The following is a 26,443-nucleotide window of genomic DNA, read 5'->3' on the forward strand; positions in this document are numbered from 1 at the left end:
GCAGGGAGAGAGGCAGCTCAGCAGATGGGGAAGCAAATCAGCACAACACCAGGGATAAAGGGGGGCAGATGGAATCGGCGGGAGGACTCTAGGACTCTTTACCGGACACCAGTAGGGAGAGCACGGGTCCTCCGCTACCCACGCCCACCCTGCGCAGAAGACTTCCGCGCAGGGAGAGTAGGAGGAGACTTGGCGTCAAACAACTTTTATGTTGGAAAAGGTTTAAGAAACGCCCACTGACGGATTCTGCTAGCGACTGGGGCAGCCACGAAGGGCTGTCCAGACAGAAAGGTTTAACCAGGCAACATAGCCAGGAGAGGCGGCAACTTACGCACGAGCAACCCATACTCATCACAGCAACCTTTTTCAGCCATGGGTCATTCCACTGTCCCTAGGACCTTGTGGGGGCCGGACTATATTTTTTGGGGGGGAATCTAAACCAATTCCTATGCCCAGAAAGGCATTTTAAATAAAAGGACACATTCTACTCATGTAAAAACACGCTGATTCCCGGACCGTCTGCCAGCTGGATCCTGAAGGTGACTGGGCCGGATCTGACCCCCGGGCCTTAGTTTGCCTACCCGTGGCTTATAGCACGGGTGTACAACGCATTGATCCTGAGCCCCCAGTCCATCCTGGGGTTGTTTCTGGTCGATCGCTGGCCTTTCTCTGCAACCTCTGCTGCTGCCATTCTCCACAGCGCTGCAAGCTTGAGCTGCAAGTCTTGTCCTCCTCCTCTCTCATGCTCCTTCCTCCGAAGCTGGCTTGCCATCCTTCCCGCTGTGCTCTTGGGGGATAGTGTGGTAGGGAGGGGGATGCTGCCTTCACAGAGGGAGAGCTGGAGGGAGGAAGGGAGGGAGAGAGAGCAACAGTGGATCCCCCCACCCTGAAAACCCCGGATGGATACACAGCTTTGTGAAAGAGGCTCTTCCTGAACAAATAGAGGGCTGGCAATGGGCAGACGGCAGCGGTGGGGTAACGTCAAGATGTTGCCCGATGTCAGTTTTCCCTTTAGAGGCTTGCTGATTTTGGAGGGTCTCCTCACTGAGGGAGAAACTGGAGGGTCCAGCACCCCCAGCCCCCTCCCCCGAAAGAGGCAATTGATGGAGCAACAGTTTAACATTGGAGCTTTCTGTCTCCTGCCAGCAAGTTGCAAAGCGGGCAACAGATCAGGGCACATTAAAAGCAAGCGACAAATTAGTGAGATGGATAGGGCTCCAAATTACTCTTCGGAGTTGACACCAAAGTAACACCACAAGAGGCAAACATGCCTTCCTAAGCAGCGGAGGGTTTGCTAGGACATTGCCATGGCCTCTTCTCTTTGTTTTTTTTTTATTTCATTAATATTTTATTAAGTTTTATCAATAGAAAAGTTCAGAAAAATACAAAAACAGAAAAATACAAAATTACAAAATAAAAAATACAAACATTAAACACAAAAAAGAAAAAACACATATAAAAGAAAACAAAACTCCCTCTTTTTGGATTTCTCATCTTTAGTTAACTTATTTTCCTGACTTCCTCACGCCTCCCTTTTTTGTATCCCTTTTAAGAATTGGTTCAGCAAATTCATATCCTATTAGTTTATCTATTATCAATCCCATCTTACATTTTACCTTGTTGCTAGAACCCCTTCAATTCATTTCAATGTCATCAGCATTCAAAAATTTTACAATATTTCTGTAAATAAGTTTTAAATTTCCTCCAATCTTCTTCCACCGACTCTTCTCCCTGGTCTTGGATTCTGCCAGTCATTTCCGCCATTTCCATATAGTCTATTAGTTGCATCTGCCATTCTTCCAAGGTGGGTAAGTCTTGTGTCTTCCAGTGCTTTGCAATGAGAATTCTTGCTGCTGCTGTAGCGTACATAAAGAAAGTTCTATCCTTCTTTAGCACCGATTGGCCAACTATGCCCAGGAGAAAGGCCTCTGGTTTCTTCGGGAAAGTATATTTAAATACCTTTTTCATTTCATTATAGATCATCTCCCAGAAAGCCTTAATCCTTGGGCACATCCACCAAAGGTGAAAAAATGTACCTTCAACTTCTTTACATTTCCAACATTTGTTATCGGGCAAATGATATATTTTTGAAAGCTTGACTGGAGTCATAATATTCTCTCTTAGGGCATTACATGCCGTAAATTTAATCCCGGTGGTCCACAACTTCTCCCAGTCAGCAAACATAATATTATATCCTATATCTTGTGCCCATTTTATCATTGCAGATTTTACCGCTTCTTCCTCAGTATTCCATTTCAACAGCAGATTGTACATTCTTGATAGTATCTTAGCATTGGGTTCTAACAGTTCTGTTTCTAATTTTGATTTTTCCACCTGGAAACCAATTTTTTTATCCAAATTATAAACCTCTCTTATTTGAAAATAATGTAACCAGTCTCGCACCTTCTCTTTAAGCTTCTCATAACTGCAATTTCAATTTGTCACCTTCCTGTTCTAAAATTTCCCAGTATTTTGGCCATTTGGCCTCCATGTTAAGTTTTTTCAAAGCTTTCACTTCCATAGGTGAAAGCCACCTTGGGGTTTTACTCTCCAGAAAGTCTTTATATCTTATCCAGACATTGAACAATGCTTTCCTGACAATATGGTTTTTAAATGCCTTATGTGCTTTTACCCTGCCATACCACAAATATGCATGCCACCCAAATATATTGTCATAACCTTCAAGATCCAAAACATCTGTATTTTCAAGAAGCAGCCATTCCTTCAGCCAGCAAAAAACTGCTGATTCATAATAAAGTTTAAGGTCTGGCAGGGCAAACCCCCCTCTGTCTTTGGTATCAGTAAGTATCTTAAATTTTATTCTGGGCTTTTTGCCCTGCCAGACAAATCTAGATATATCTCTTTGCCACTTCTTGAAACAATCCATCTTATCAATGATTTGCAATGATTGAAATAAAAATAACATTCTCGGCAATACATTCATCTTGATAACAGCAATTCGGCCCAGCAAGGAAAGCTTCAAATTCGACCAAATTTCTAAATCTTTTTTCACTTCTGACCAACATTTCTCATCGTTATCTTTAAATAAATTCACATTCTTAGAGGTCATATTCACCCCCAGGTATTTTACCTTCTTAACCAATGTTAAGTCTGTCTCTTTCTGAAACCCCTCTCTATCGGCGTCAAATTTTTCTCCAAAACCTTGGTTTTTTATTTATTCAGTTTAAAACATGCCACCTGCCCAAAATCCTGGATTATTTCCAAAACCCTCTTGGTACTAGATGTTGGCTCCTGTAATGTCAAAACCAAGTCATCTGCAAAAGCTTTAAGTTTGTATTGTTTAACTCCGACCTGAATACCTTGGATCAAATGGTCCCTTCTAATCATATTTAGCAAAACCTCCAGAACCGAAATGAAAAGTAATGGGGAAATTGGGCAGCCTTGTCGTGTTCCTTTCTCTATTTTAAACTCTTCTGTCACCACACCATTAATTATCAATTTTGCCTTTTGTTCAGAGTAAATCGCACCTATACCATTTTCAAAGTTTTGTCAAACCCCCATCTTCTGAAGGTTTTTCTTCATAAAACTCCAGGAAATATTGTCAAAGCCTCTTCTCTTTGTTTGGTTCAGATCCTTCTGCCCCCAAGAGACAGCTGTGCACACACATTCTGCACTTTTGTCATCAGAAGCCCCTTTCTCTGGGTTGGGGAAACCCTGATGCTGCTAGAAGGTGCTGTCAAGAACCTCCCGAGCCAGTCCCCTGCACTTGGTCCCAGAGCTGTGGGGAGCCTCACCAGGAAAAGTGATGGTGGCGGCGGCGGCAGGATGGGACCAAGCAACCATCCTGGCTTGTTGTTTGTGGCCAGAGTAGTGTGTGTGTTGCTGTTGTGTGGGGCTTGAGGGGAGAGAGCTGCCTTAAACTCCCCCCTCCCGAATTGAGTTAGCCACCTCCTTCCACACAAGCACACCCTGCACGCAAGTGTTAATTGGGTCTGTATTTGGATGGTTTGGATGGTGCTGCTGCTGCCCTGAGCAGACAACACAGACATCACTGGCCCACTTCAGAGCTTCTTTCTCTAGCCCTGGCTACTGCCCGGGAGAGAAGCAGCACCCGGTGAGAGCTCTGCAACACACTCCACTAACCCGGCCAATGACCTTCTGGGGTGGGGCAGGTGGGAGAGATCAACAAACAGAAGTTTGGTCCTGAGGGGGTGTAAAATAAACACAGCTTAAAACAAGTGTCAAGGGAGGGGGCGGGGAGAGTATGTTTAAGTATGACAATGGGTAGATCACTGCCATTTTTTGATACTGAGTAGTAGATCACAACCTATTTGAAGTTGGACTAGTTTTCTATCTTGTGGTAACCTCCTTTCCAACTATGCTCAGAAAGAATGTCCCCAATCCCCCCCTATATTCTTTTAATTCTTCATGGATGCTGCTCCATTTTAAAAAAAAAAAAACGTTTTCGCATCCCCATGTGTGTGATTTCCTTTCCAGTTCTTCCAGCTGCTGTGATTGCATATAGCAGGGGTCAGCAAACTTTTTCAGCAGGGGGCCAGTCCACTGTCCCTTGGACCTTGTGGGGGGCCGGACTAGATTTTTTGGGGGGGAAATAATGAACGAATTCCTGTGCCCCACAAAAAACAGCATAAACCTGGTGAACTTTTAATTCCTTACCCCAACAGTTATGGTTCGTGGTTTCCCATTTAATTTGATTTTGATTTCCAATGTGAGTCAAACTGTATTTTAAACTAATCGTTTGATATTATGTTTTTTAAAATAAACATTTGATATTGTGTTTTTAATGTATTATATATTTGAGCCCAGTCTTGGCTGGGGTATAATATTAGTTAATTTCTCCTTCTTCACATTAATTAATTTCTTCTTTTTCTTCTTCTCCTCCTCTTCTCTGAGAGCCTGGATCAGCTCCTACAAATATTGCAAAAATAGCACCCTGCACCACTCTGCTGTTATGAGAATTATAAGGTCTAAGACATGGGTAGGCAAACTAAGGCCCAGGGTGCCGGATCTGGCCCAATCACTTTCTCAATCCGGCCCGCGGGTGGTCTGGGAATCAGCATGTTTTGACACAAGTAGAATGTGTCCTTTTATTTAAAATGCATCTCTGGGTGATTTGTAGGGCATAGGAATTTGTTCATCGTCATCATCATTATTATTATTTCAAAATATAGTCCGGCCCCCCACAAGGTCTGAGGGACAGTGGACCAGCCCCCCGTCTACCCTAACCCTTTAAAAAAAATAAAGCACCTGTAATAGTAATATCTCAAGGCAGCCCTGTTTAGGGAAGTTTTTAATGACTGACATTTTAATGTATTTTTAATCTTTGTTGCAAACCGCCCAGAGTGGCTGGAGAATAAGTAGTAACAACAACAACAACAACATATTATTATTCGGTAGGGAGTCGCCCAAAGTGGCTGAGGAAACCCAGCCAGATGGGTGGGGTATGAATTATTATTATTATTATTAGATGATGATGATTTTTATGGGCTGGTTTTGGGGCAGGTTCCTTTGCCAAGCAGCCTCTCGTTTTGAAGAATGAATCCAATAAGCACACTAATAAGCAAACTCGAAGAAACGCTCCAAGTCAGTGATTTTCATTTTTATTTGTCCGACACTTATCTGGAAATAGAAGCCGTTACAGTGAGCAAGCAGAAAGAAACACAACGGGAGGAAAGACCCCCTTCTTCCCTCGCCTTATTAAAAACTACACACAGTGGTTAACCTTTTCAGGACATCTTCTTCTGGCGGAAAGCGAAAGCTCAACTCCCTAATCTCCGGACTGGAAGCGAATGCTCAACTCCCTAGTTTACTCCCAAGTAGATGTGTAGCCTTTCTCCACCGGCGGCAAAATTCAGAATTCTTCGCCATGAAAGAAAGCACCGGGCACGGGGGCAACTAAATGCTTCTCGTCAATATTATTATCTATATCTAGAGAATCGATATAACCCAGCCCATAATAAGCACAAATGAAGAGAACTGGCGCTGCAAAGATTGAAGATTTAACCTCAGGGCCCGGGACAAATGCTTCTTGCTGATATTATCTATATATAGATCATCGATACAACCCAGCCCATATTAAGCCCAAACGAAGGCAACTGGCACTGCAAAGATTTAAGGGTTGACCCCAGGGCTCGGGCGACTAAATGCTTCTTGCTGGTATCTATATATAAATAATCGATATAATCCAGCCCATATTAAGCCCAAACAAAGGGCTTAAGCACAGCTCAGGGCGCCGTACCTGAGGGCCAAATTCGGAATACAACGAAAGGCGTGTTAGGCCGGCCACAGATATAAATTATTGGCATGGATCCATGTGCAGCACCACCGCGAGCACAGAAAATGCACCACTCTTAATCTTTTCGGCGTTGGGCAGGGAAGCAATTTGGAAAACAGCCCATCACATACAAGCTTTGCCCTCCAATCAATCATTTTATGGGCTAAAAGCTGGTCAGCGATACTTTGGATGTGAAAAAGGAGGTTTGCGCTCGACTGTGATATTTCCAAAAAGCTTGCCGAAGTGGAGGCGGAAACCCATACTTACCTGGAAGAGCTGCATTTGACAAAGTCAAAGCGCCAGCGGCCCAGCACATAATAGTTCCATCAACTGAGAAGCGCACGTCCGAATGCGCCAACCTGGGCAAAAACCAACACTCTTCTATTCAGTTTTCAGCCTTGATGGCGGTGTGCAGGCCTGCGCCTCTGTACATAATTTGATGCCTCCCTGGAAGGATGCGCGGTTTGGCACCGGGTTGCTATCCTCCCCCCCACGTTACACATTTTTTTGGCGCAGTTAACCTGGTGTGAATTGAAGCTGAAAAAGCCAAAACTTTACGTCTTAAATTGCATTTGCTTTTTCCGTGCAATCGACCCGGCGTGAATTGAAGCTGAAAGAAACAAAACTTTAGGTCTTAAATTGTGCTTGCTTTTTCTGCACAGTCGACCCGGCATAAATTGAAGCAAAAAACAAACAACAGTAGCCCCAGAGAGAAGTCCAAGATTAAAAAAGCGGATGTTGGTTTGAGTGGTTTATAAAACCCGTAAAAGAGGAATTCTTAACAACGTTATCTTTAAAAGCTCCAGATTTGTGTAGGAAGGGAGGGGGGGGGGGAGAAAAGAGACTTGTTCATGGGAAATCCGAATCAACTGACCATCCGTCCACGCCTCCCCGCGGCAAGAAGATCCAGAAAAGAGGGGTTTTTCAGGGGGTCGGAAATTGCTGGCCTCCCCGTCATGCAAGAACTAGAGTCACCGGTTGCCACCCAAATCACATCCTTGGCTCCTGCTTCCCTCTGCTCTGGAAGGAGGGACATATCCTGAAGGATTTATATTCCGTGGCTCTGGATCTTTAGGCTGATTCCCCAGTCTCGGCGGGCTTGAGGATATGGTCTGGTTTGTGGCCGGCGGAGAAGTGGTCCCACATCAGGAGGTAGAGCCGCTCCAGTTCCAGGGTGTACTGCTTGGTGTTGAAGAGGGGGCTGGATATCCTCTGCTTCCACACCTTGCCGCGGATCTTCTTCAGGCTACGTGAGAAAAACGTTCGTTTATTATTAATTAATTAATTATTAGTAATCCATTTATTAATCAACATTTCATTGATTTTCCCGAAAAGAAAAGGAAAAAACAGGAGAAATCACAAACAAATTAAACGGTAATTTGGGTGGGGTCAACCTCCCTCCGCTACCCCCTCAGTTCCATTCTAATACTTATATATTTATTATTGCAAAAAGGAAGCATTCCTCCAATTGTCCAAATTAAGAGGACGCCAGCAAGGTGGAACCTTTCTGTAAAACAAGGATTTTACGATTCCCAAAAGGAATCCCCCCTCTTGGTTCCTTTCTAATATACACGTTCATGCACGTCCATAAAATCTTATATACCGTATTATTTTTCTGTCTATGAGACGCCCCCCATTTTTGCAGCAACAACCAATTGCCAGTCCACCCTTGGCACTATCCACGTATAAGACGCCTGTTTTTAGCACCTGCTCTTTGCAAACTGTTGTTGTTGTTGATGATGATGATGATGATAACAACAACAACAATAATAATAATAATAATGAAGTATGCAAAGAGCATGTCTCAATGAGTGCCTGTCTTTAGCAACTGCTCTTTGCAAACGGAAGCGTGGCACTGAAATTGGAAGCGTGGCACTCAAAACAGAGTACGTTTGGCTTCCAGAAAAAGTCCACAAACCAGAACACTTCCTTCTGAGTTTGCAGCGTTTAGCTTCTGGGTCGTTTGAGTGCCAAAGTGTTTGAGCACCAAGGTGCCACTGTATTCTAGGAAGATTTTTCTCCAAAGAAACATGATGCTGATTGCTACCTTCGGGTTTCGTGAGCTGCACAACCAACGCCGCGGCCTCTCCCAACCCCAGTTGCATGTCTACTTACTATTCTGGATCGGTCCCCAGTTTCACGGCGACGTCTTCGTATTCCTGTCGACTCTTCGCGATGAGCTCGGGGCACCCGAGGCAAGTGAGCTGGGAGGCAGCGACGCGTGAGGCGAGGGTTTCCCCTGCAAAATGGAGGGCAGCAGGTCATACAAAGCTCCATTGCAAGCATGGTCTGTCCTCATCTTGTTGAGCAAACTAAGTGCCAGGGGCTGGATCCAGCCCAATCGCCTTTTTAATCCGGCCCGCGAACATGTGTTTTGACACAAGTAGAATGTGTTCTTTTATTTCAAATGCATCTCTGGATGATTTGTGGGGAATAGGAATTCGTTCATTTCTTTTTTCCAAAATATATTCTGGACCCCCACAAGGTATGAGGGACAGTGGACCAGCCCCCTGCTGAAAAGGTTTGCTGACCCCTGCCCTATCCTCTATCTCTAACTCCTATCTCTAGCCCCTTTCCCTATTTCTAACCCCCTAACCCTAAGCCCTATCCCTAATCCCTGCCGACAAAGTTTGCAGACCCCTGTTGTTGAGGAACATCTTCTTGGTGGATTAAGGGAAGGGCCCATTGTCCAAACTGGATAACCCAAGTCTTCCTTCCTTCCTTCCCACTAGCGTAACCATCTGGCTCACAACCAAGCCCTTAGGATACACAGGCCAACCTCCTGACAATCCCCCAGAACACCCCCCCCTGGTGGGAATCCCAGGTCCAACTCAAACAACGTGTCTCAGCACCCAATACCAGAACAACATGCACAACCATTGTAATCATCGCAATATCGACTCGAGCCGCCATCTCACCTGGCATGGTCACCATGGGGGTTCCAGCCCAGAGGACATCCATCCCGGTGGTGTGGCCATTGCAAAGGGGGGTGTCCAGGCAGACGTCGGCCAGCTGCCCCCTCCTCACATGCTCCTCTTTGGGGGCGACCGGAGAGAAGATGATCCGGTTCTGGGGGAGGCCCATGTTCTGCGCATATTGCTGGATGTTTGGTTCCCCCACAGCTGGGAAACGCAGCAGCCACAAAACGCTGTTTGGGACACGCTTCAGAATCTGCAAGTAATAGCAATAACATTAACAATAACAATAATAATTTATTATTTCTACCCCGCTCATCCGGCCGGGTTTCCCCAGCCACTCTGGGTGGCTCCCAACCAAATATTAAACAGAATAAAACATCAAACATTAAAAGCTTCCCTAAAGAGGGATGCCTTCAGATGTCTCTTAAAAGTCTGATAGTTTATTTCTTTGACATCTGATGGGAGAGGGAGCCACCACTGAGAAGGCCCTCTGTCTGGTTCCCTGTAACCTCACTTCTCGCAGGGAGGGAACCACCAGAAGGACCTTGGGTGAGGGACCCCGGAGTCCAGGGTGGAGATGCTCCTTCAGGTGGGGTCTTAGCCTGTGTCCCAGACGGAGCTGCCCTGGACACAGAATGGACCTGCGCCTCCATGGACAGAGGTGAGTCCAAAATGACTCCCAGGCTGCGCAGCTGGTCCTTCAGGGACAGTTACCCCGTTCAGAACCAGGGAGTCCTCCACACCAGCCTCTCCCCTGTCCCCTAAGAACAGGACTTCTGTCTTGTCAGGATTCAACCTCAATCGTTAGCCACCATCCATCCTCCAACCGCCTCCAGACACTCACATAGGACCTTCACTGGTTCAGATATGAAGGAGAGGTAGAGCTGGGTATCATCCGCATACTGATGGAAACACCCAGCCCCAAATCCCCTGGTGATCTCTCCTGGTGCATTCATATCAATGTTAAAAAGCATGGGAGAAGAGGCACCCCACAAGTGAGAGCCCAGGGGTCTGAACGCTCATTTCCCCCCCCCCCCCCACTTTCTGGATGTAGCCCAGGAGGAAGGAGCAGAACCACTGTATAACAGTGCCCCCAGCTCCCAGCCCCTCTAGATGGTCCAGAAGGATGTTATGGTCGATGGTATCAAAGTCCGCCGAGAGATGCAGCAGAACCAATAAATAATAATAATAAAAAATTTATACCCCGCCCTCATTGGCCAGGGCCAGGCTCAGGGCGGCTAACACCAAATATAAATTACAATAAAATGTAATAGAAAAAAAACCCAATTAATTAAAATACGGCTTAAAATACAGCCTCATTTTAGTAGTAGCCCATAAATCAAGACTATAAAGGGATGAAACATCAGCTATTCACCCGAGCTAGCTATCCATGCTGGATGGGCCAGCAAAAAAGCCACGGGAAAATTTATATGCCAAATCCCATACAAGGTGTCAGAGTGAGTCTAAGCCGAAGGCCAGGCGGAACAGCTCCGTCTTGCAGGCCCTGCGGAAAGATGTCAAATCCCTCTTGTCTCTTGTGACAGAGCGTTCCACCAAGTTGGGGCTAGAGCTGAAAAGGCCCTGGCCCTAATTGAGACCAATCTAACCACCTTGTGGCTCGGGACCTCCAAAGTGTTGTTATTTGTGGACCTTAAGGTCCTCTGCAGGGCATACCAGGAGAGGCGGTCCCGTAGGTACGAGGGTTCTAGGCCACATAGGACTTTAAAGGTCAAAACCATCACCTTAAACTTGACCCTGTACTCCACCGGGAGCCAGTGCAGTGGCTGAATGTGATCCCGCGGCGAGGACCCCATAAGGAGCCTCACCGCGGCATTCTGCACCTACTGCAGTTTCTGGGTCAGCTTCAAGGGCATAGAGCAAGTTAAAATAATCAAGCCTGGAGGTGACCATCGCATGGATCACTGTGGCCAGATCAGGACGAGAAAGGTAAGGAACCAATTCCTTAATACGGCGGAGATGGAAAATGCCACCTTTGCTGTGGCTGCAACCTGCGCCTCCATGGAAAGAGAGGCATCAAAGGTTACACCCAAGCTCTTGACAGAAGGCTCTGGCACTAATTGGGCCCCCGCAAGAGAAGGGAGTTGGCCCCCCAACCCCATGTTGTCCTGACCCAGCCAGAGGACCTCTGTCTTCGAAGGATTTAACTTCAACTGGCTCCCACGCAGCCACCCAGCCATGGCTTCCAAGCATCTGGTCAGTGTGTCTGGGGCAGAGTCAGGGTGGCCCTCCATTGACAGATAAAGCTGGGTGTCATCAGCATATTGACGACAACTCAGCCCTAAACTCCGGACAATCTGGGCAAGGGGGCGCATAAAGATATTGAAAAGCATCTGGGAAAGGATTGTGCCCTGCGGCACTCCACACAACAAGGAGTGCCGCAGCAACAACTCCCTTCCTGGATGTTTCATCCAGAAACCTACCAAAATGTTCAGTAACCACTCTCTCAATTACCTTACCTAGGTACGGAAGATTCGAAACCGGGCGGTAATTGGATAGATCTAAAGGATCTAGAGATGTTTTCTTTAAGAGGAGACACACCATTGCTTCCTTCAACTCCCCTGAGAAAGTCCCTGTGCCAGATTGATGATCTCACCCGGGGGGCTGCACCTCGTCTGGACATGCTCTAATCAGCCAGGACAGGCACAGGTCAAGGGGGCAAGTGGTGGGCCTTCCAGCTCAGAGGAAAGGATCCAAATGGTCTGCATCTTCCAGGCGAGCCTGGAGTTGTTCTGCAACCACCCACTCAATCACCTTGCCCAAGAATGGAAGATTTGAGACTGGGCGATAGTTGGCCATATTGGCCGGGTCCAAATATGTTTTTTAAGAAGCGGTTTAATGACTGCCTCTTTTAGTGGCCCTCACAGAGGGAAGCATTTGCCACCCAGTGGATCCCATTGGCTAGCTCTTCCCAGCTCGCTTTTATGAGCCAGGATGGGCAAGGATCAAGGAGACAGGTGGTTGGTTTCACTCGTCCAAGCGAGTGGAACAGATTGGAATTGATTCATACAACTCGACTAGACAGGACTCTTAGCTCTCTCCCGCCCCATCCCTGATCCCACAGTGGAGTCTATCCCTTTCTGAATCTGAGCGACTTTATCTGCAAAAAACTTTCCAAAATCATTGCAGGAGATCTTGGGGTCTTTCCAAGGCCCCGGTGGCAAAGGTGGTTCTGTGAAATTGTGAACCACCTGAGTCTCCTCCTGCTGTTTTCTGCAGATACAATGGGGCGGTGAAGTAAGTCCTCTTCGCCGTCACCACTCAGTAGGCTCGACGTTGAGCTCTAACCCGTGTCTGGTCCAATTCAGAATGAGTTTTCCGCCACCGGCGCTCTCAGCGATTGTTTCATCACCCTCAGCTCTGGGGAAAACCATGGGGCTGTCCGGGCTCCATGCAATCGGAGAGGGCGCTTCGGAGCCAGGCGGTTGATAGCCCTGATTAACTCCGCATTCCAGCAGCCCCCCAGGGAATCAGCTGAAAGGCCATCAGCATGGGATAAAGCAGTGTTTTTCAACCACTGTTCCGCGGCACACTAGTGTGCCGCGAGATGTTGCCTGGTGTGCTGCGAGATGTTGCCTGGAGGGAGGCGGGCGAGTCGGGCGGCGAGAGGCGGGGCGGCGGCGGCGAGGAGAGGCCGCCCAGCGCGGGGCTCTCGCCGTCTGCCTGCCTGGCTGCCTGCGAGCTCGGCGGGCAGCGCCTCCGTCCGCAGCGCCCGCCTCGCGGCTCTCATTCCCTGCCCCTGCCAAAGCTCACCCAGCCAAGCCGCACTCTCCTTCCTGCCTCGCTTTGCTGCCTCCCCCCCCCCACCCCCAAAGCTTGGAGGTTCCCCGGCAAGGGGGAGGGGAAAAAATTGAAACTTTCACTTTCGTGCGTCCCTCCCGGCGTGACGCTACGCGCTGACGTCACGGGGCTGTAATGGTGGTGTGCCTCGAGATTTTTTTCATCAAACAAGTGTGCCTTTGCCCAAAAAAGGTTGGGAAACACTGGGATAAAGCACCCTCTACCACTCTCTGGAAATCATTTGGATCCATTAGGTGGCAGGGGAGGACCATCCAAATCAGTTGCGCCTCCTTGCAGAGGGGAACCAAACTAGGGGTCTCCAGGAGAACATCCACCACGACCTGAATCAGCTTGGCCAGGGAATCCTGGTGTAGCGGGGAGGTCGGTACACCAAAAGGAATTCTGTACTGCCCCTATTGCCCAGCTTCCAGAACATGCACTCAGAGGAGTGGGTCTTCCCAAGTGGGCGCCCAGTGTGACTTCTGATTCGCCGCAGGGAGCTACTCACATTGGCCCACATCTGCAGGGTGGCTGGGTCAATCTTGTAAAGCTGGTTGAAGTTGCAGTAGACGACAGAGTCCTCCGGCAGCCCGTACTGGGAGCGGGTGGTGACGATGATGGTGCGTGGCACCTCCTCACCCGTCGCCGCCTTGTTGTTGATCTGAAAGAGAAGCCAGAAAGGAAAGATTAGAAGGAAGCTCAAGGGGCAGAGCTTTGACTCAACACAATGCAGCGTCAGATCAGAACCCAATCAATAGGCCAGAACGTTTATTTATTGACCATATTGACTGTCTCTCATTGATTTCACTGGGGCAACTTCTGCCTTTGGTGATTGGACATTAACCCAATCAATAGGCAAGAACTTTTATTTATTGGAAATAGAGGACACCATGGTGTCCTATTAGAAACATTAGAAACAACAGCGCGGGGGGGGGGGATAAATATGGGCACTAAATGGGTTACATATAGAGGTGGGGTGGGGTGAGGGGTGGTGGATGGTGATGGGAAAAGGAATTATTTGTGGGATTGAGTGTAAGTATATCTGAACACTTTTAAGGATTGTATGAAATGTATGTTTGTATATAATAATTTTTTTAAAAAAAATAGGTTATGATTAAATGGGCACAAGAGATGGGACACAATATCCAGATGGAGGAATGGGGAAAACGATGGAAGGATGAGATAAAATTGACAGCATGTGTGGCGGTTAAAGAAAATTATATGAAAAGGATGTCTAGATGGTATTTAGCTCCAGTTAAATTAGCAAAGGAAAGCAAGTGTTGGAAATGCAAAACAATAGAAGGGACATTTTTCAAATGGGGTGGGATTACAAAATTATAAAGAATTATTGGGAAATTATCTATAATGAAATCAATTTATTTTTTTAAAATAACTTTTGTTTAAAAGTTACTATCTTGGCTGTCTCTCATCACAGACTCAGTTCCACAGTTGCTGCTCACAACGCTGGCAGTATTAGCAGCAGATCTCTTTTATGCTTCAGGTGATATTTCATTCTTTTGCCAATCGTGCTGTTTTAAATATGCACTTTATATTCGACTACTTCAGTAATGATATTGTTTTAAGTCTTAAGATTTTTTAAACTTTGCTGCATTAAATGTGTGCAATCTATACTTGACCTCTCTTGAAATGTTTTATCTTGAAATCTTTAAGCTAATGTTTTAGATTCATATTAATTATGCTGCTCTGAATAATAATAGTAGTAGTAGTAGTAGTAATAATAATAATAATAATAATAATAATAATAATAATAATAATAATAATAGCTTAGCTAGTAACAATAATAATAATAATAATAGCTTAGCTAGTAACTTAGCTTCCCCATAGAGAAAGTGCTTGTGAAGGAGCCTGTGGATAAATAATAACAATAACAGTAACAATAACAATAACAATAATAATAATTTATTATTTCTACCCCGTCCATCTGGCTGGGTTTCCCCAGCCACTCTGGGCGACTCTCAACAGAACATCGAAAACAGAATAAAACATCAAACTTTAAAAACATCAGTTGTCTTTTGAAAGTCAGATAGTTGCTTATTTCCTCGACATCTGATGGGAGGGCGTTCCACAGTGCAGGCGCCAGAACCGAGAAGGCCCTATACCTGGAATACTTTACATCTGACTTTATTCCGTGCTGTTTTATCCTGGAGAGCTTAATTTGATGTTTTAACATCAACTGCTTTGGGATTTCCCCCCTTAAAAACATAAAGCAGTATAGAAATAAAAAGAGGAACATTGAATAACAACACTAGACCTTTTCTAGCCCCCTGCATTTTGGTTATTTGCGAATGGTGCTATTTTATGAAGTAACTCCTTTTTATTTAATTTGCATCCAAGTTGCTATAGATTACACTGAACTCTTAAAAGATTTAAAGCGGGCAGGTCCAACTTCCAAGGGACTGAAATCTATTTCCACTATTAAAACAAAACAAAACACTGCCCATTGGATCGACCAATTTTCTCTTTGTAGAATAACAAAGAGGCTCACAGGTCCTTATAATATTGGGGAAAACAGTTTGTTCTGGTGAGTATTAACCACTTTCCATTTTAACCTGAGGACGGCCATTTGTCCCCTTTTAACTTTAATTTATTTGAATTAATTTTGGGGTGCATTTTAATTGATCAATTGCTTCTTTTTATGGACATTGTATTATTGATATGATAGCAGCCACTCTGATCCCGGCTCTAGACGGGGAGGGTGGGGTACAAATAAAAATTCTTCTCCTCCTCATTTTAGGGAGCCAAACTGTTGAGCTTTTTGGGAGGAGCTGAAGCTCTTGCGCTTTTTTATCATCATCTTTATTGCGGTACAACGACCCATAACATAGATTCAGAATAAAATAGATTCATACAGACAACCCCCCAGAGAAGGGAGACCGAAGCGTTATTTGTTTAGTCATGGGTATGTTGATCTTTGATTTGTATGACTACTGAAAGAAACTTTGCCACGGCCACTGTGATATCATTGGACTTGTCGTCCAGAAGATATTTGATATAGTAGGCTTCAGATTGACCCAGCCGATTTGCCAATAGTGGTTTAATCTATAGTTCATAGAATCATAGAGTTGGAAGAGACCACAAGGGCCATCAAGTCCAACCCCCTGCCAAGCAGGAAACACCATCAGAGCACTCCTGACATATGGTTGTCAAGCCTCTGCTTAAAGACCTCCAAAGTAGGAGACGCCACCACACTCCTTGGCAGCAAATTCCACTGTCAAACAGCTCTTACTGTCAGGAAGTTCTTCCTAATGTTTAGGTGGAATCTTCTTTCTTGTAGCTTGGATCCATTGCTCCGTGTCCGCTTCTCTGGAGCAGCAGAAAACAACCTTTCTCCCTCCTCTATGTGACATCCTTTTATATATTTGAACATGGCTATCATATCACCCCTTTGACCATTTTCGTTGCCCTCTTCTGGACACGTTCCAGTTTGTCAGTGTCCTTCTTGAATTGTGGTGCCCAGAACTGGACACAGTACTCCAGGTGAGGTCTGACCAGAGCAGAATACAGTGGCACTATTACTTCCCTTGATCTAGATGCTATACTCCTATTGATGAGGCCCAGAATTGCATTGGCTTTTTTAGCTGCCGCGTCACACTGTTGGCTCATGTCAAGTTTGTGGTCAACCAAGACTCCTAGATCCTTTTCACATGTACTGCTCTCAAGCCAGGTGTCACCCATCTTGTATTTGTGCCTCTCATTTTTTTTGCCCAAGTGCAATACTTTACATTTCTCCCTGTTAAAATTCATCTTGTTTGTTTTGGCCCAGTTTTCTAATCTGTCAAGGTCGTTTTGAAGTGTGTTCCTGTCCTCTAGGTTGTTAGCCACCCCTCCCAGTTTAGTGTCATCTGCAAATTTGATCAGGATGCCCTTGAGTCCATGCTGACTATTGGTGATCACAGCATTCCTTTCTAGGTGCTCACACACTGTTTGCTTAATGATCTGCAGTTCATCTGGCCCTGGAGACTTGAATACATCTAAACTAGCCAAGTATTCTTGTACTATCTCCTTAGTTATTCTGGGCTGTGTTTCCTTTGCTGAATCATTTGCTCCAAATTCTTCAGGTCGGGCATTGTTTTCTTTATCGGAGAAGACTGAGGCAAAGAAGGCATTGAGGAGTTCAGCCCTTTCTTTTTTCGTGTTCATCCAAAATCTGCTCTCCAGCAACTTAAGGTCACTGGGTACAGCTTGGCTGGAGCTCAGATGTTTTTGTCCCTTTCTCCAGGGCAGGCCACACTGTGCCCCCTCATACGTCTCTTTCCCACTGCCTCCAAACCTTCTTCACAAGCTTTCATAGCCGCTGCCCTGCTAGGTCTGATAAGCTCCTCCCACAGCTAATCACCTTCCTCAACAGAAACCCTGCCCCCTCTGACCTTTGCACAGGGAGAACAGCTAATCAGCCACAAAGAAACACACACACACAAGAAAACCTCTTTTGCTCCTTCTTCAACTGCTGCCCTGCTAGCTCTGATAAGCTCCTCCCACAGCTAATCACCTTCCTCAACAGAAACCCTGCCCCCTCTGACCTTTGCACAGGGAGAACAGCTAATCAGCCACAAAGAAACACACACACACAAGAAAACCTTTTTTGCTCCTTCTTCAACTGCTGCCCTGCTAGGTCTGATAAGCTCCTCCCACAGCTAATCACCTTCCTCAACAGAAACCCTGCCCCCTCTGACCTTTGCACAGGGAGAACAGCTAATCAGCCACAAAGAAACACACACGCACAAGAAAACCTTTTTTGCTCCTTCTTCAACTGCTGCCCTGCTAGGTCTGATAAGCTCCTCCCACAGCTAATCACCTTCCTCAACAGAAACCCTGCCCCCTCTGACCTTTGCACAGGGAGAACAGCTAATCAGCCACAAAGAAACACACACACACAAGAAAACCTTTTTTGCTCCTTCTTCAACTGCTGCCCTGCTAGGTCTGATAAGCTCCTCCCACAGCTAATCACCTTCCTCAACAGAAACCCTGCCCCCTCTGACCTTTGCACAGGGAGAACAGCTAATCAGCCACAAAGAAACACACACACACAAGAAAACCTTTTTTGCTCCTTCTTCAACTGCTGCCCTGCTAGGTCCGATAAGCTCCTCCCACAGCTAATCACCTTCCTCAACAGAAACCCTGCCCCCTCTGACCTTTGCACAGGGAGAACAGCTAATCAGCCACAAAGAAACACACACGCACAAGAAAACCCTTTTTGCTCCTTCTTCAGATTGACCCAGTTCCCTAGTTCCCAGTTCCCTAGTTCCCTAGCTTGATCATATTGTCCGCAATGCAATAAAATATGCCTCATGCAGTCGACGTCCTGAGAGCGCACACAGATCCTATTTTGATAAGGGATACCTCTCAGTCTGGAGGCAGTGAGAGATTACTTTCTTGGGCTCCATGATCACTGTAGATGGTGACAGCAGCAACGAAATTAAAAGACGCCTGCTCCTTAGGAGAAAAGCAATGACAAACCTAGACAGCATCTTAAAAAGTAGAGACATCACCTTGCCAACAAAGGTCCATATAGTAAAAGCTATGGTTTTCCAAGTAGCAATGTATGGAAGTGAGAGCTGAACCATAAAGAAGGCTGATCGCCAAAGAATGGATGCTTTTGAATTATGGTGCTGGAGGAGAGTGTTGAGAGTCCCATGGACTGCAAGAAGATCAAACCTATCCATTCTGAAGGAAATCAGCCCTGAGTGCTCACTGGAAGGACAGATCCTGAAGCTGAGGCTCCAAGACTTTGGCTTCCTCATGAGAAGACTCCCTGGAAAAGACCCTGATGTTGGGAAAGATGGAGCGCACAAGGAGAAGGGGACGACAGAGGACGAGATGGTTGGACAGTGTTCTCGAAGCTACCAGCATGAGTTTGACCAAACTGCGGGAGGCAGTGGAAGACAGGAGTGCCTGGCGTGCTCTGGTCCATGGGGTCACGAAGAGTCGGACACGACTAAACAACAACAACACCTCTCAGTCTGGCGCTTAACACTTCTGATGGGAATACATTTAATCTGGCTTTGGTGAAAAGACGCCGGTATGTTGGTACAGACAAATTTCTAAGACATGCAGGTGTCTGAAACTCGAACCCATAGTGAATTCCTACTTCTAATGGGCCGCAGATAACATGAGATTGAGATCGGAGATCACTATGTGATATGTCCCAGAGGCTTTGCCTCAGAGATTCAAAGGCAGTATCATAGCCCAGATGGTACAGGAGAGAAGGACATACCAAGCCAAGTGGCTTTTCTAACCATCATTTTCATCTATGAGCTGGCAAACTCCTCGTTGTTTAGGTATGGAAGCTCTTCCCTAGGCCAAAGACACAGATCTTGAGCTAGTATCTCAGGCCAGCCCACCATGCTTTAGTTGATAGAGGAAATTCACCTGTTTTGAAAAATAGTATTGCATTTGGAACACAATTTGGACCAGAGAAACTTTGCCTGGAAGCCATTGAACCTGGAGAATGAGCCATTGAACCAGGCGTTTGAGGCGTAGAGGAGTTGAGAGACAGATTTTGCATTAAATACCTTAATGGCTGATGCCTTTTGATAGGCGGTCTGCCAATGATGTTTCCAGGACTTGGAATAATGGAACAGAAGCCCTAGGTACCGGAAGAATTTGGTCTGCTCTAGTTTGTGACCGTCCAGTACCCATTTACTCAGGGAGAATCTCTTCTCAAACACCAGGACTTTAGATTTTTCATAACTGATGGATAACCCATTACCAGAGCAGTAGTCTCAGAATTTCCTTAGTTGATAGTTCAGGCCAGGTCTGGTTCGGGAGAGGATGGCCGCGTCATCCGCATACAACAAGAGAGGGGTCTTTCTCGTCCCTATTTTTGGAACATGGCCATCAGGGTCCATTAAGCTTGCCTCTAAGTCATTCAGAAACGAACTGAACAAAGTAGGGGCCAAAATGCATCCGTCTCACTCCCCTGGCCATCTCAATACAGACCGAGAGCTGGCCCTGCAACCCACACCTAACCTGCAAATTGCTTCCACAGTGCAGGGCTTTAGTAAGATATAGGAGACGTTTATCCTTCAGTGCTAGATGCAACTTGGCCCATAGTTGGAATCTGGGGATGGAGTCAAAAGGCAGGTTTCAGGTCCATAAAGGCCACAAAGTGTTTTCCCTGTCGAGGTCTGGTGTACTTCTCGGCTAGGAGGGACAGCATTAGACAGTGGTCTGATGTTGAGTGGTTCTTGCAGAAAGCTGCCTGAGCTTCAGATAGTATGTTATAGTCATTTAGAAAAGTTGTCAGTTTATTACAGAGAAAACGGGCATACAGCTTTCCTATTATTGAAAGCAGACTGATTGGCCTATAATTAGAAGGCACGTTTGGCTGGCCTCTCTTAAAGACTGGGGCTACTATTGTATGTTTCCAACTAGACGGTACTTTGCCAGAGTTATTTACTATAATAAAAAGGGCCTCCAGGAGAGGAGCCCACCAGTGCTGATTTGGTATGATCAATTCAGCTGGGATAAAGTCATTTCCCGGGGCCTTACCACTCTTCAGGTTCCCAATTAATGTATAGACTTCTTCCACTGTAACTGGGCTCCATTGTGGGAGCAGTGACAGTTCTGCCGAATCTTCATCATAAAAACTGGCGGGGAGATTTGAATTTCCTGTGAATATATTTCTAAAATGGTTCTCCCATACCTGAGCTGGAATGGCACAGCTGGAGAGCTATTGCTCAGGAAGCTGGAGACTAGTTTCCAGAAGAGTTTTGTTTCGTTGTTTAGCGAGGCATTCAGTAAGAGAGACCAAGAGTTTTGCTCAAACTGCCTTTTTTTTGAAGTCAAAAGGGCTTTGTACTTTTTGTTACTTTTGAAATAGGTTGGGGGTAAATAGTTTAGGCCAGCGTTTCTGTAGGCCAAATAAGAGTTCCTTAAGGCTTTCTTCGCGCGGCACTCTTGGTCGAACCATCTGTACCCTTTAGTAATGTGGGGCTTGCTGGCTGGATTTATGTTAACAGAGACCACATCCTGCAAGAACTCAATGAGATTATCGTTAGCAGTCAGGGAAGAATCTGTTGATATCTCAGCTACAGTAGCCAGCTCAGCTGTCCATTTTTTCCTACACAATGCTGGAACACTAGTTTTATCAATTTTCTCTTGTTCTATGTGAGAGCACTGAATTGAATTTTGGCCAATACAGTGGTACCTCAGGTTAAGTACTTAATTCGTTCCAGAGGTGCGTACTTAACCTGAAACTGTTCTTAACCTGAAGCACCACTTTAGCTAATGGGGCCTCCTGCTGCTGCTGTGCGATTTCTGTTCTCATCCTGAAGCAAAGTTCTTAACCCGAGGTAATATTTCTGGGTTAGCGAAGTCTGTAACCTGAAGCGTATGTAACCTGAAGCATATGTAACCCGAGGTACCACTGTAGTGGAGATGATCAGAGGCAAATGATCACTCTCAGTCCTGTTATTGATATTGAAGTTTCTGATTAATTTAAAGGCCTCCCTGTTACTGAGACAGTAATCTACTGTGCTAGCTCCATTAGAATTTATGAACTCTCCTCTGTCCCCCGGTAGTGCCCCGTTAACAACCATGAAGTCAGGACTTATTTGTAAAGAGGCCAGACAAAAGCCGGCATAGTTGATTTGGTGGTCTTTAGAAGACCTACCGGGGGGGGGGGGCGCTTAAGGAGAAAAGGCTGTTTTCCTTTAGTTTCCTTAACACTGGAAATTTTATTTCCAGGCAGTCGTCATTTGAGCCTAGTCTGGCATTCATGTCTCCCATTATGTAAAAAGGTACTTAATTTGAAGGTACTTAATTTGAAGAGAGTAAAGGAAACGATGGAATTTATGCCATGTACTCTCAATCTGTGCTTGCACTTTGTATGGTGGAATGTAAGCTGAGACGATACTCTTGGACTCATAGTGCAAGGTGATCCCCTGCGCCAGGTGCTCGAGAACTGAACACTCAGTAACCTATGACATCAAGGAAGTGGAGACCAGAGTTACTAGCCCCCCCCCCCCGCTTCCCCTTTCGTGCAGTTTAGAGGCCTTAATTTCATAGGCAAAGTAACCATCAAGGACTATGTTGTCAGTTGCCCAGGTTTCCTGCAACATTATCACATCAAAACATGTTATGTATTCACAAAATGTCTCGTCCCCTAGTTTGTTGGCCCAACCCGCTATTTTCCACGAGAAAATATTGCGGCTGCTCAATCAGTCATTGGCTTGGCTTCATTGTGGGGGACAAATTTTGATCAGCTCTCCCTCTGTCTCCGTAATAACGCAACCATTCTTAGGATGTAAAAGTTGTTGTTCCTGGGGCTGAGTTACAGAATTGTCCATGTTTTCAGCAGTCAGCTTTTTTTAGGGGGCCCAAGCTGCTGAGATTTTTTTTAAGGGGCTGAAGCTGTTGGGCTTTCTTTAGGGGGCCAAAGCTGTTGGGCTTTTTTTAGGGGGCCAAGCTGAAGCTGTTGAGCTTGTTTTGGGGGGCCAAATCTCCCAGGACTCTCTCAGAAGGTCAAGCTTGCTTTTTGGAAACAGAGGCTCAGGGCTGTGCAAGTTCTGTGCAAGCTGGATGGGCGGGGTATAAATCATAATAAATTCTTCTTTCATTCATTCCTTAATCAATTATCATCATCATCTCGTTGAATTGCAGGCGGATTCTGTTTCTGGGCAGCCCCAGCCCCATGGCTCCTCGAAAGTCCCTCCATCCCGTACATTTTATAATATATGGTGGGAATGCAAAAGGGTTAGAAATAAATGGGGAATGATATATATTGAATTAGGAAAAAAATGTTTAAAAAGACTTTTCTTAAGAAACCAGAAGCATTCCTCCTAGAAATTTTAGATCAAGATTTAGAAAAAGAAAATTAGAAATGATTTATCAATGCAACAACAGCAGCAAGAATTATATTAGCACAAGCATGGAAGACAGAAGAAATACCAGCGAAAGAACAATGGCAAGGGAAACTTATGGGATATGCAGAACTGGCAAAATTAACAGATAAATTACATGAAAAGGATAGAAAAGACTTTAAAAGAGAATGGGAACCATTTACAACATATATATGAAGGGGCAACATAAAGAATTGGACTCATTGGCAGGGTTTGAATAAACCAGGCACCCCCCCAACCTGCGGCCCTCCTGATGTTTTTGGCCTACAACTCCCATGATCCCTAGCTAGCAGGACCAGTGGTCAGGGATGATGGGAATTGTAGTTCAAAACATCTGGAGGGCCGAAGGTTGGGGATACACAATTGTATATAACCAAAAGGAAGACTATACACATTGGGGAAACAACACCCAATCCTCTCACCTGAGTTGTTGCCAGCCCGTTGCTGATGTTGAATCCGTTGATGGTGATCTGAATCTGCCCACGATTGATCATGTCAATCACAGCTTCAGCAATGGTGTTCATGGGAATGACTGGCATGCTGAGCCCAGCGGCGCCATCGTCCCCACCATCCGGACATTTCATCTGGAAGCCAAGATAATGGAATAATAATGATAATTTATTATTTACACCCCGCCCATCCAGCCCCATGTCCACCACCTCACTGCCACTCCTGTGCATTAGAAGCATGCATTAGAAGTGAAATGGATTTTGCTACAAAGTCGGCTACAATCAGGTTTTCAACACAGCAACCCCTCTTGTGGCTTTATTGTGTCCGCATTTCAGGCATTTTAAAGTGGGGGGGGAGAACTATTGTACGCGGGAAGATTGCAAGGTGATTATAAAAAAAGGGAAATGATATATAATGAACGGAGAAGGGGGATTATTAATCCCTTTTGCATTCCTTCCCATGGGAAAGTGTGCCTTGGTTTTGGAACGCCTTGGTTTCGGAACAGACTTTCGGAACAGATGAAGTTTGAGAACCAAGGGACCACTGTGATTTTAAAAGAACCATCTTGCATTTGGCAAGATGTCACAATTTTAAAAGCCATGGGAAAAAATAGATTGAAAAGGCTCCTCGTTGTATTTTAATTTTTTGCTTGAAGCCGCCCAGAGTGGCTGGGCATAATAATAATAATATCATCCTGTTAGACGGGAAACCCAGTCAGAGTATAAATAATTTATTATCCTCCTCCTCCTCTTGGAAGCCGCCCAGAGTGGCTGGGGAAACCCAGTTAGATGGGCGAGGTATAAATAATATATTATTATTATTATTATTATTATTATTATTATTATTATTATTATTATTATTATTATTATTTACTCCTCATGTGTTGGTCCGATGCCTGTGGGAAAGCTCTTCTCTTGTGGATACAGTGGTACCTCGGGTTAAGAACTTAATTCGCGCCGGAGGTCCATTCTTAACCTGAAACTGTTCTTAACCTGAGGTACCACTTTAGCTGATGGGGCCTCTCGCTGCCCCCACACCGCTGGCTCGCAATTTCTGTTCTCATCCTGAGGTAAAGTTCTTAACCAGAGGTGCTACTTCCAGGTTAGCAGAGTCTGTAACCTGAAGTGTCTGTAACCCGAGATGCAACCGTAACACGCTTTCTCTTTCTTCTTTCAAGTTTCTTATTTTCAATTTCAATTCAAAAGGGGAAATATACATATATACACATTTATATATGCAGATGAAAATAATACTGAAATACAGATAAAATATGAAAGGTAGGGTTGTGAGAGTGATGGAAGTCTATTATTATTATTTTGCAAAATAGTATTTATTGTATTGAAATATGCTTTTCTTTATTCTTTGACTCTACTTTTCTTTGCATTTCTTTTCTTTTCCTCCTTTACTTTTTCCTTCTTACTGTTTTATTGGATATTATTCTTTATGTATGCTTTTGTTTTGATGTATTTACTTTGCAGTAAAAATTGTTAATAATAATAATAATAATAATAATAATAGTTTGATTTTATACTAATGTGATGTATTTGATGCTAGCCTCCCTGAGTCCGGTTTCAGACGGGATACAAATAAGTTTATTACTACTACTACTACTACTACTACTACTACTCTACTACTACTACTGAGAGCTAGACTCCAAAACCACCTACACACGCCCGGATTTTCCTGACCTTCACTATTTTCACGTCAGGCAGGCTGTCGAGGAATGCCTTCAGGTCGACACCGTTCAAAACAATCCGGTTGTCGTAGATGTGACCATTCGATTTGAAGTCGATGACGGCTTTTTTCTGAAAAAAAGACATATAATGCATCTGAAAAACACGGCAATTTGGATCTGGGCTTTTTTCCAAGAAAAAAAGACGGCGATACGAAGCAGGCTGTTCCCCTCTTCCCAAATACCTTCAGGTGCGGGAACATATTGGCGTGATCACCAATGAAGAAGGTATTCGGCATGTAAGCCAGTTTTTCTGAATATTGCTCCGCCACTTCCACCGGGGATGTTTCCTGGTCAGTAATAATGTAATCCATGAATAAGGCCCCGCTGGTTCCCGGGTATCCCAGCCACATTGCCTGGAAGGCAAACAAATGAGGGTTGTTAATTATTATTATTAATAATAATTATTTATTTCTACACCGCCTATATCTGGCTGGGTTTTCCCAGCCACTCTGGGTGGCTTCCAACAAAAGATTAAAATACAATAAGGCAGCAAGGCAAGATATCCAGAGCTTCTTTTTTTTATAAAAACTTATTCAAGAATTACATATATATATAGAGTGTCCAGTAACCATATAAGTTTGTTCTTGGTATAAGCTTTTGTGTACGTGCACACTTATTCAGATACACTGAATAATAATATAAATAAGAAATATAATATAATATAATATAATATAATATAATATATTAATATAAATAATATAAAGAACAAACTTTTGACAAAAAAGGAAGTGTCCATGTGCAAATCTTATTCTATAAATTCCCAAAAATTAAGCTTGGGTTAAATTTATGCAGTCTCTTTTTTAAGAGGAAGGCCTCTGGCAAGCTATCCAGAGTTTGCCAAACAAAACAAAACAAAACAAAACAAAACAAAACAAAACAAAACAAAACAAAACAAAACACCCCACCTTCTTAAAGAGGACTGTGTCTTTCGGCAAGATCTACAAAAAGGCCGCATAAAACAAGATAGTTGATCACATAATTAAGGATTTTCTTAAATCAGATATTTTCAATTCAAAGTGGATTTTAAAATAAAGTTCTTTGGGAGAAAAAATCTTTCTAAAGATTTTTTGTATAAGTTCCATCGAAAGCCATTGTGAAAGAAGGATTTGTTTAAAGTTTTCCATGTGTGCAGAAACTCAGCCTAAATTGTTGTTTTTTTAAAATTGTTTAACCACATCCGTTAACAAACATGGATACATGTGCCATAATGCTATTCTTTTACTTAAATTGTTTAAATGGTATTGTCAGGGCTGCCACTCAGTCCCAGCTCACATAGGACCACGCTAGCCAGCGTTCAGGTTAAAAGAGTCTTTATTGGATTACAGGTTCCATTTCCAAACTGCAATGTGCAGCCCTACTTCTTCTAGGTCAGACCGGCGAAGACCCATCTGAGTCTCCGCCTCTAGCACACCAGCTTAATACC

At 44.7% G+C, this 26,443-nt stretch overlaps 1 protein-coding gene across 3 annotated transcripts in view; it reads right to left on the bottom strand.

Moving 5' to 3' along the window:
• Positions 1-7,031: 7,031 nt before the first annotated feature.
• LOC308579379 (UDP-N-acetylglucosamine--peptide N-acetylglucosaminyltransferase 110 kDa subunit) overlaps positions 7,032-26,443 on the bottom strand; it is an 84,020-nt gene continuing 64,608 nt past the window's right edge. For all 3 annotated transcript variants that reach the window (XM_081180395.1, XM_081180396.1, XM_081180397.1), the window contains 7 exons: positions 25,203-25,373; positions 24,974-25,090; positions 23,258-23,419; positions 13,481-13,633; positions 9,175-9,427; positions 8,372-8,495; positions 7,032-7,502 (listed from right to left, as the gene is read on the bottom strand). In XM_081180395.1, coding sequence (XP_081036521.1) covers positions 7,328-7,502; positions 8,372-8,495; positions 9,175-9,427; positions 13,481-13,633; positions 23,258-23,419; positions 24,974-25,090; positions 25,203-25,373 — 1,155 coding nt within the window. In that variant the 3' untranslated portion in view covers positions 7,032-7,327. The remainder of the gene's footprint in view (positions 7,503-8,371; positions 8,496-9,174; positions 9,428-13,480; positions 13,634-23,257; positions 23,420-24,973; positions 25,091-25,202; positions 25,374-26,443) is intronic.

This window comes from Podarcis bocagei (assembly GCF_964188305.1).
Source record: "Podarcis bocagei genome assembly, chromosome: Z".
Classification (NCBI taxonomy): domain Eukaryota; kingdom Metazoa; phylum Chordata; class Lepidosauria; order Squamata; family Lacertidae; genus Podarcis; species Podarcis bocagei.